This window comes from Sinocyclocheilus grahami, unplaced genomic scaffold (assembly GCF_001515645.1).
Source record: "Sinocyclocheilus grahami isolate Dianchi unplaced genomic scaffold, SAMN03320097.WGS_v1.1 scaffold126.1, whole genome shotgun sequence".
Taxonomy (NCBI): Eukaryota; Metazoa; Chordata; class Actinopteri; order Cypriniformes; family Cyprinidae; genus Sinocyclocheilus; species Sinocyclocheilus grahami.
The window spans coordinates 1,983,689-1,994,178 of record NW_015505305.1 but is presented as its reverse complement, the minus strand read 5'-3'; the positions used below and the strand labels follow the sequence as shown (position 1 = coordinate 1,994,178).

Here is a 10,490-nt window from a genome sequence, read left to right as displayed (position 1 = left end):
CAAATCTTTTATTTATGCTTTTCCATCTTAGATACTTATTTGCATTGATTCATTTGTAGAATCATGTCAACAATGTTCATTTTACAATCTCATAGCTACTTGCTTTTATGTAACCCAGAAATGGTTGCTACAAGGTCTAAAATTATATATTATGAAGTATATATAAAATTATATATTATGAAGTTACAATATTTATGCCAGCCTAGTTATTGTTACTGATGTGTATCTCACTGTTTTACAAGATTTCTGCTCAATTACTGTATTTGCATTTCACTTTCATTTATATTGGTATTCTAATTACACTATATTATCTGTGATGAGTAATCTAGATTTCCATGCATGGACTGACTTTCGAGTTGTCAGATATATTTGTGACTATGCCGTTTTTGTTGATCATTGCTCACTAAAAATCTCCTCATCCTCCTTTGGGTCATCTGCATCCCACACACACTCAGTGATCTTGATACTTGTCCTTGCCCACTTCAACTTCCCTTGTACCCTTCCAAATCAATAGTCTAATTTGGCTTTCTCGCTCAGCGTCTGTGAGTGTAGCCTCCTTTCACAGTCTGTATCCAGCATTCATGGCAGCTGTCTCTCTGTCATAAGACATTATGACTGTCACCTTTGATCTTCACGCAGTGCCAAAAAGTGAAATCTTGTCCAAACTGTCCTTTCTTTATGCCTTTCAAGACTCAATGACCAGAGTGTGCAGTGGTCTGAAATTCCATCCTTCATTCAGTCCTTTTCTCCGGTGTCCTTAGAGGATCTATGCCATTTCTCAGGACAACGTCTTTATGACAAGTCATCTATCAATGTCATGACTTTCTCTACTCTATTCATAGTGACCTAGTTTCAGGAGCTCCTTGCTGCTTGCTTTAAAACACTTAACAGCATTTTACCCCCTGTTAAAGTCTACTGTATCTGGGTAAATAGAAATCCTGTTTTCCCTGCCACTTTACAGTCCATGGATCCATGACACAAAGATAACCCCTGTCCTTCAACTCTCTCTGCCGCATGATAGCCATCTGTTTGTCTGTGTGTATGTGGGATGGTGTTTGTAATTGACTTTTAGGTCTCCGGAGGGTCTTGAAGAGTCATTATGGCACACTGAATCCCACACAAGGGCCCTGGTAGTTTACACACTTCCCTCCAGGCATCATATTCTGTGTCGTACTCCAGCACATTTGTTGTACACACCTCCTGTCCTTCCTGCCATTTCTTGCCTCCGAACATAAGCACACGTCTGCCCTCTGTTGTGGTCAAACCATAGCAGAAGCGATCATTCAGTAGGGGCTTTAGACGGGTCCACAGGTCTTGCTCAGGACTGTAGCGTTCAATGTCACAGAAGGGCTCGTACATTCCCAAAAAGGTGTAAATTCTTCCCCTCACTGTTGCCATCTGGTGGCCAAATCTGGCAATGGACATGTTAGAACGTCTCTGCCAGGCATCCCCTTCAAAGGCATTCAGAAACAGCACTTCTTTGCTGCTCTCTGGGCTGTTGACATGGATGCCACCTGAGATGTAGATTCCTGTTCCAATAGTAGCACAGGCATGCCCATGAACTGAATACAGTAGGGATACAGCACTGCGCCAGCACCCTTCACTCATATTGTACATTTCTACAGATGACAAAGCAGGCTCACCCTTCTGGCCCCGTCCGCCAATAGCAAAGATAACACCTTCCGCCACACAGCAGGCAAACTGTGCCCTCTTCTGCAAGAGTGGTTCCATCTCCTCCCACTGCTCAAACCGTGGGTCATAGCGCCACACCTGGTCAGTAACAGTCATCACAGCACTTTTCTCATTCACCTCATCCACCTGCACCACCTCACCACCTAGTACAAATAGGAAGTTCCCAACAACGCATACTCCCTGGTGCTGTAGCTTATTTGGCAGGGATGTTGAGAGTGGCTGAAATTTCTTACAGCAAGGTTCATAGGTTAGGATCTGATTCTGGGGTCTGTTTGTCTCTGGTCCTCCTCCCACCAGAAGAATCTTGCTCTTTGTGGCTCTTAGGCTGGTATGGACACTTTGCAGTAGAGGTTGTAGGGGACCCTGAAGGTGGTAGTTAAGTGCTTTCTGTACTACGCTGTGGATGAAGGGTGTACGTAGAGCAGGTTTAAGTGCACTAAGTTGAGACAGCTTTGTAGGTGGAATCAGACCAAATCGGATCCGACTGAGCAATGCATTACTTTGCAGGGCAGATTGTGGTTTGCACTCTAGCCAGTCCAAAACCAGCTGCAGAAGATCTATCTCCTTCACTCCTGGCATCTCCTCAGCTACGAGCACCTCTTGCATAGAATCAATGTTTAGTTCCATTAGCTCAGCTTTGTATTCCTCAGATGCAAGTATCCTGCACATGTTACTGCCAATAAAAGAGTTGCTGTCATCGAATGCTTCAGAAAGGCCATAGCGAGCTGCTATATTAGCAAAAAAGCAGCAGTTGTCAGGAGCAATGCTTTCGGAGATGTATTGAGTGCAAAGATCCACAGCATGGGTGATCTGTAGATAGCAGGCAGCCTGTATTGTGACCTCCAAAGTGGAGGGTGACAGTGAGATCCATGAGGTGTAGATGAAGTCCAGTATCTGCTCCAGTCCCAGAGATGACAAGGCTGGCAAGCTGATAGTGCGGGCACCAGATTCCAGATTGTAGTCCTTAAACACAGACCAGAAGTAGTCACTGGAACAGGCTAGCAAAGTGCGATGAGCAGGGAACTCCACACCTTCTGCCTCCAAAACAACATCACACATTCGACCCTCTAGACGCAAGCTCTGGTACCGAGACAGAACACCTTCTCCATGACTGTTGCTGAGCATCAGGTAGTAATTCATTGCTTGGAGAGGAAGGGAGAGAAATAAGGAAGACCAGGGTCAGGAACAGGTAAGTTAGGACTGAATGAAAGTAAGACACAGCACAAAAGGAAGAGGAAAGAAAGAAAGGGGAGGAGGCAGAGGTGGTTATGTCAACTTGCTCCTGTAAAAGTTGTCAAGATTAAACAATAGAGAAGTAAAGAAAAAGGTCAGTACACCAGCCGCGTCTGTTGGGATGTGGTCCATGACTTCTCAAAGCATCAAATGAGCATGCTTTGGGAGTGCAAAGGGGTGGGTCAGCCATTTCTCCTCCACCCAGTGGGCAGACTCCAAACATTTTGCCTCAACAAGATAGGCATGTTTTCTACCAGATCAGTAGAAGGGAGGGGGGAATGATGGGCAGACAGTTTGGGGCCACGGGAGGTAAACACAACTTCGAGCTAGTTGCCCTTTCCATTTAGCTAGATGGGAACAGCGAGAGCGGGAGGGATCAGGCTGGGGGTTTATTATGATATGCAGATCTGAGGTCATCTCTTGATAAATAAAGGAGTTAGTCAGTACTGTGGATTTCTGTCTGTCTCCACCAGAAGCCATATCTCACCAAGGTGACAGGAATAGAAACTCAAAGTTGATCAGAGGGACAGTCAGGACACAGTCTAGCCAGAAAAGAGAAAGAGAGAGGATTGATAGAATGAGAATCTTGCCTAGAGGACAATGAGAACCATAGGGAGATTGTTTGTCAGGAAGACACAAAGACAAAAAAGTTTGTTGTTAACAGGAGACTACAGAAATTGACTTGTTTATGTTGGCTAGATTACTGATGAGTGAGGTTTATTTATAGACTTATAGTACTTGTGTGTAAGTGCGACAAGGACACATCCCAACCTCGTGAACATCATACCCTTATCATCCCTGAATAGCTGCTGGCTCAGAGTTGGGATGGGGCAGCATCAGGCTAGGTTGCGGGGGGTATTAAATATAAGAGCAAGGGGTGATTATGATAGAGCTTCTGGTTACATTCTCACACCCTCTGCTCACGATCACACTGGTTTCTCCACTGTCTGGAGCATTCGCAATACAACACATTTACAAGGTAATTGGTAACTGGAGATACTTGTGAATGCACTCGCACGCAAGTGCAACTGCAACGGGTCATGATTAATCATAGAGGGGCATGTGTGTGTGCCACTTGTGTCTCAAGGAAGTGGTTTTGTAGTCTCACTGTTTGTACTGCCAAATCCTGTGCTCACCTTACAACCCCTTTGGATTCTCGCTTTAAAACAAGTAATTGGCCTTTTAGGGACCTTGGCATGTCTTTCCACTCTGCCTTGTTGTGCATCAGTGGACATATTTAAACACACGTTACAAACTGCAGGGGTCTAAATTTGATGCATTAGTTATGCTACACTTTTTATATTTCGTAAACAAAACCAGACTCCACTTCATTGCATGCTTGAAGATCTTTTGCAAGATCATGCTCTCTTCCGTCACTGCAAAATCTATAAATACTATTTATGATCAACAATTTTACATCTGATGTTTTTTTTTCATGCATTTAAATGCAGATACATCTGATTTATGTGTTCAGGCACTTTGTGAGTGTGTTTGTACTCTGGTCTCCCTGTTTTGACCCTTCAGTCCAGAATGCTGTCAGACCTGAGTGGCGTCCTATATATAACAGTGTCTGATCTTCCTGTTAGGGGATTTGTTTGGCTCTGGTGGTCATGGTGAATTATTTTGATATTCTCTAATGAACACAAGGCTTATATGTGAGAAAATCCTTTTAATTAATGCACATATTTCAAAGATATACAATCTGAAATGTATAATAGTAAGCATATGGTAGCAGAGAAGACGACTGTATCAAGAAATCGACAAAAGTTTAGATATGTTGAGCTTCTCAGCTAGACGTTTTAGAACTACAGGCTCTTTTTACATTGCATTATGGGTAATAAGGGAATTATGAAGGCTTTGTTGATTAGTTAGACAGCTGCTCACTCTCTGTGTTCCAAGCACCTCTGCCAGATGCCTAATCCTAAAATATTCCATTCCAATTCCACATGATTGATAGTTCCTGTTATATCATTGTACTCACAGTCTCTCATTCTGTCAACCAACTTCATGAGGTGCATCCTGGGAAGCTTTTCCAACAGGTTTGGATGTATTTCAATGTACACTGGACACTTGTTGGTTGCTTGTCTTTCACTTCGTGATCCAATTCACAATATACATTGTTTCAAAGCAGCATTACTGAAAATAGTCTTACAAAATTAATGAAATATGTAGACAATTTATCTGAAATATACATGCATGTGTTTCCCTGCTGCCAATGCAGACTGACTCTGATCTTAGGAGCAATACATGATCTTTAATAAGGACACTTTCACCCAAAGGTCATGACACCTGCTGCTAGTAAACTAGATCACAGAGCAGAATAGACACATATGGTGTGATTTACAGTACAGGCGAGGAGACAAGCAGCTTTACACTGTTAAACTGATCTGAGTTTATGTACATAACAAACCGATGGTGCGGCATTTGAAATCCAATTCTATTTGTTCAAGGATAACAAGTGCTGGCTTCCTCCTACGGGTTTGCTTTTGGAGAGAATGGGAAATCATGTTTTATTATGCAACAGCCTACTCATGTACTGCAACACACAAGAACAAAGCTATAGATAAAGAAAGAGATGTGTAGGGAGTGAAAACAAGCCTGTAGCGTGAGGCGTTTTAAGTAGGGCTGTCAATCGGAGGAAACTTAATCAAATTAAATACATGACATTCTGACTAATTAATCAAATTTATAGCAATTATTTGCATATTAATCACTCTATATGTAAAATACATTGAAAGAATATTGATTTTATGGTGTCACATTTGTTCGAGTTGTCTTACAAGACAATCTGGCTTTTTTAAAGGAGAATGGAGGAATATTTATATTGAGGAATCGTACTAGCCAATGTCTTCAGTCTCATATATTCTGTTTTATGATTCATTGATGGTAGTAGCAGAATACAGAACTTCTATAAAAATCAAACTTAAAGGGATAGTTCACTCATTAGGGTGAGTAAATGATGACAGAATTATAATTTTTGGGTAAACAATCCCTTTAAGCAAACACACAGTACATTTTAAAACACAAAATACAGAATTGGATACAGGGAGGTTTAAAAAGTGATGACCTATTTTAGACATACTAAACCCTGGTTTAGAGCTTTGAGTTGCTCAATTCCCATCAGTCTTTGCTCCGAAAGAATCCACCCCCTCAATTATTATTCTCAGGTCAGTAGGCAGCGTCTTCATTAAGGCTTGTCGTTGATTCCATTGCGACTCATTCTCTGGGAGTTTGTGGTAAATACATGAACCTGATTGGATGGAGATAGTAACCAAATCCTTGGATAAAATGGGGGTGGAGTCACCTGTGAAAATGAGAAGAATTAATTAAATGGGGTTACCAGCATTAAAAACAGTATAATCTCAAGGTGCTTGCTTAGCAAATTCTGTTTGTTTTTCTTGCACACACACATGTCCTACAGATGGACGGAGTGGGTCACAGAGCATGTTTCGCTCTATAATTGGGAGGTCTGGTGAGGCATGCTGGGACTGCACACAACAGACGGACTTTTACTGCCCCACTGATCTGTGGGGTATTAATAGAGTCTGATTCGCCCTCATACCCCTTTACACACTCAAAAAACACCTACTCTCACACTCCAGCACTGACATATGTACACTAACGCACATGCAAACTACTTTTACAGCTACTGACACCATGTGGTCATTTGTGTGAACAGCATGGGGCCTTTCTAGATGATTTCAGTGATGTGACGCATTTAGAATAAAACGATTGGGGACCAAATGTCCCCACAAGAATAGTAATACTAGTACATTTTGACCTTGTGGGGAAATTTTTGAGGTCCCCATGAGGAAACAAGCTTATAAATCATACAGAATGAGTTTTTTTGAGAAAGTAAAAATGCACAAAGTTTCCTGTAAGGGGTAGGGTTGGTGTAGGGCAATAGCACATACAGTTTGTACAGTATAAAAACCATTACGCCAATGGAATGTCCCCATAAAACATGGAAACACAACATGTGTGTGTGTGTGTGTGTGTGTGTGTGTACATACTATTGAGAACCACCAATGTTTTTTGACTAACCAAAAATAGTAGATGGGGGAAAATGGGTGTGAGTGTATATTTGACTGCCAGATTTACCTGTCTTGTTTAGTCCTTGGTGACCCATCTGAGTTCACTCTTTACGTTCTGGAGCTCAGAAAGGTTGACGGCGGGGCCCGGTAGTTTCACAGCACCAGGCAGGGGCTTTTTCTCCTCTGGAGTCACTGGAGACGCCTATGAAGCCAATTGTGAGAGATATTACTGAGTGGCCCTCACAAAATCTCTCAAGAACGTGATATATTTTACTGCCAAAATAAAAAGAAGGAATAAAATTAATTTTAAAATTAACAACTGAAAATGAAGCTTCTTTCAGGAGCACAGGGTAATATTAATATTGTTTTCTGACATTTTATGATAAGCAAAGTTGCCCCTAAATTCTTATTTTACTTGATTTTTAATTTTTAAGATTTTTAATTCTGTGTTTTGTGTCTGTGTTAATTAGACGTAACTAAGCATATTTATTTTTACTAAATATAAGAAAAGCATATTTAAATAGTTTATTAGTACTTATCATTTAAATAAACATTTTGAAAATTACAGTACACATTACATTATTAATAACAATGTAAAACATTTGTCTGTTACTTATCATAAAAATTTATTTATTTGTTTATTTATTTCTCTTTCCACCTTCATTATTAGTTTATTATTGTTTATTAGTACTTCATGATAGTATTTATGTTGCTTTTAAAACATTGTAAAAAAAAGTACAGCATCACATTCATAATATTCTAATGAGAATCATCATTAGGAATAATGTAAATCTGATAAATAATGTAAATTCTATATATTCCCAAATTGGATATGTTTATTTTAAAGAAAGAAAATTTATAATTGAACAATGTTTAAATGGTCCAAATATAAACTAGCGTTATGTAAAATATTTATTTATTTACCTACTTACATTTAAATGTGATCTGATTACATGATTACAATTGTCTGTGTGTCTAATTTGTTTGATTATTTATAAAATTGTGCTAATGTGTGTATGTGAGCTTTCGTCCAGCAGAATCTGACCTCCTCTGTGTCTACTGTATCTTCTCTCCTCTTCACAGGATGTCCCGCCCCAGGACGCAGAGCCCCCATCGGAATATTAAGGTTGGCCTTTGAGACAGACAAGAAAATCCAGTGAGATGGTTACCATCGCTGCTACACCTCACAGAGTGCTGAGATGAAACCACCCCTGACACTGCTTGTTTCCTCCTGTAACCGCGCCTATAATCCAATCACCAGAGTACCAAAGTCTTTTAAGCGCACGTAATATTGTGCAATGGTCAAGCGTAGTTGTCGAAACCAAACCTTTCCACAAAACCTGCTGGACGTGTCTTCCTGCTGGAGTTTGTATTTCATAAAGAGCAAAGTGCCTGTATGGAAATGAGCTGCGGGCAGATAAAACAGTGAGATGACAGACATCCTTGTGTTTGTTGAGGCCCGACACATACAGCCTGTCTTTTTTTATTTTGGTCTTTATTATGTGGCATCTAAACGCAGCATGTATTGTGAAAACAATGTAAAAATTTAAATGTATTTACAGCTTTACATTAGGAAGAAAGTATCTGGATTGTTGCCACATCTCTTCTCTTATATATTATTATTGTTTTTTTTCTTAACCATCCTATCATTTTGGTGAATCTCACAAAAACCAAGTCACATATCAACCCAAAATCAAAGGAAAATAAATTATATTTTGTTGCATTATGGTAATGAAAATTTAAATAGGAAAATGTTTAATTATAATAAAAATAATCTTACAATGCAAAATTGACTTTATTTAATTCTTTTTAATTTCCATGTAGAACCACAAACACTTCTGCCTCTTTTTATACATTATTGTCCTGCTGTATTGGTCACACAAGGTCAAACACTCAATTTACATTTTGCAATTCAGTGTTTTGATTAGTGCATGTGAGATCCCTCGACCAATCCCAAACACTCTTAAAGATTTGGCTTTACTCCAGTTTTACATGCATTTCATGGTCCAGTACATCAAATGCTTGTGTTTCTTCTCTTTTTCACTCCCTTTCCTTCTTTCATTTCTCTGGCTTTCCATCTGTATAGGCTGCTGGCTGTTTTATGCTGTACAGTAGTGACCATGTGCTCCTGTGTTTGCATGTCTTCCTTCTGCTCTCTGACGGACCATATCCTGAATCTTGTGTATGCTTGGGCTTTTTTTTTTTTTTGGTTCATGTGTATATGGAGAGGTTTTATGGAAAGATAAAGGTGTCTATTTTTAGCTGAAGTGTTCAGTGTTTGTAAAAAAATGTTCTCTAGACTGTGGTGAACTGTTAAACATCGTTCTTTCTGTCTATGTTATTACTCCTAGCCAGACATAAAGTTACAGGGAAAAAAAAATAAGTGAACCCTTTTGATTTCGACATATATTGGTCCGTGACTGATCTTTAACTACATCACATCAATATAGACAAACACAAACAATGATACATTTTCATGTCTTTTTTGAACACAAAGGAACGTTTGATGGAGGTTTATGCTGCCAAAGGACATTTAACCAGATATTACAACATACTTTCACATGTGTAAAAATAAAAATATTTTTTGTGGTCATTTGTTTAGGCAGACTTCACATTCAAATCACATTTTAACCAATTTAAGCAGAAATCCACATAAAACCACAGGGTTCTCATATTTTTTCCCTTCAACTGTATATACCGGTTAGCAAAAGGAAAAAGACTGTAAGGACTTTAATTAAAGTGTACAAGTCTATTTTTATATAAATTGTTTCTGTTTGGATAAGAAATGTTTTCCTTCCAAGAAGAAAAAAAGCTGCACACACATCAACACTTTAATGTATTTCATGTACTTGTGAATGGCCTTGTGTGAGTACTGTAATGCAATGTACATTGAAATGTGTTTTTACAGTTCTAACTCAGTGTTCAAAATAGGGAACTGGCTTTTCAGATTAAAATATTTAATGTTGACATGTTTGAGTGTTTTTGAGCAAAGAAAAGCACACTGGGAACCATTTTAGTGCCAATACACTATTCTTAAATTATGTTCAAACAAAAAACACACACACCGCTGGCGTAATACTCACCTGCAGGGCTTTTACGTTGGACGACGGCTGTTTAGACATTCTGTGCAGTTGTGTCCACGTTCCTGCTGTCGAAAAGACAGAAAGAGACAATGCATTGATCAGATGGACAGACAGGCCCGGTGTGGGTTGGAATGCATGTATTTTGTGTGTGGCTATGTGTATGTATGTTAAAGAGAGCCGGGGAAAAGTAAAGCCCCCCTGCGGCTCTCAGGTGCCCGTGGATAGTCTTTCAGTTGCTTAGTGACTCCTGCAGTGTGGAGCAGGTAGCAGCTCTTACCCCTGAATCATTTATGTTAACATGGAGAAAACAGGGCTGGGATAACACACACCAACACACACTTTATACTGGATATGAAACGTGAGGTGGAATATCTACTGATATTGTAAATATATATATATATATATATATATATATATATATATATATATATATATATATATATATATA

The 10,490-nt window shown here is 39.4% G+C and overlaps 2 protein-coding genes across 6 annotated transcripts in view; both read right to left on the bottom strand.

Moving 5' to 3' along the window:
* On the bottom strand, positions 1-3,112 carry LOC107590345 (kelch-like protein 34). Its single transcript, XM_016279052.1, has one exon. It carries the CDS (start codon positions 2,830-2,832, stop codon positions 1,069-1,071), a length of 1,764 nt encoding a protein of 587 aa, XP_016134538.1. The 5' UTR covers positions 2,833-3,112; the 3' UTR covers positions 1-1,068.
* A 1,474-nt stretch (positions 3,113-4,586) lies between these two features.
* Positions 4,587-10,490, bottom strand: part of LOC107590224 (small muscular protein-like) — a 10,537-nt gene continuing 4,633 nt past the window's right edge. For 3 of the 5 annotated variants that reach the window (XM_016278893.1, XM_016278892.1, XM_016278890.1), the window contains exons 2-5: positions 10,043-10,104; positions 8,005-8,091; positions 7,027-7,161; positions 4,587-6,229 (exon numbers count right to left, since the gene is read on the bottom strand). In XM_016278893.1, the coding sequence (XP_016134379.1) occupies positions 7,036-7,161; positions 8,005-8,091; positions 10,043-10,081 (252 nt within the window). In that variant the 5' untranslated portion in view covers positions 10,082-10,104 and the 3' untranslated portion in view covers positions 4,587-6,229; positions 7,027-7,035. Of the gene's footprint in view, positions 6,230-7,026; positions 7,162-8,004; positions 8,092-10,042; positions 10,108-10,490 lie in introns of all 5 variants that reach the window. The other 2 variants (XM_016278889.1, XM_016278888.1) reach the window with 1 other exon arrangement.

Coding starts and splice junctions, on each gene's coding strand:
- LOC107590345 (XM_016279052.1), bottom strand. CDS start 2,832: ATGAATTACTACCTGATGCTCAGCAACAGTCATGGAGAAGGTGTTCTG.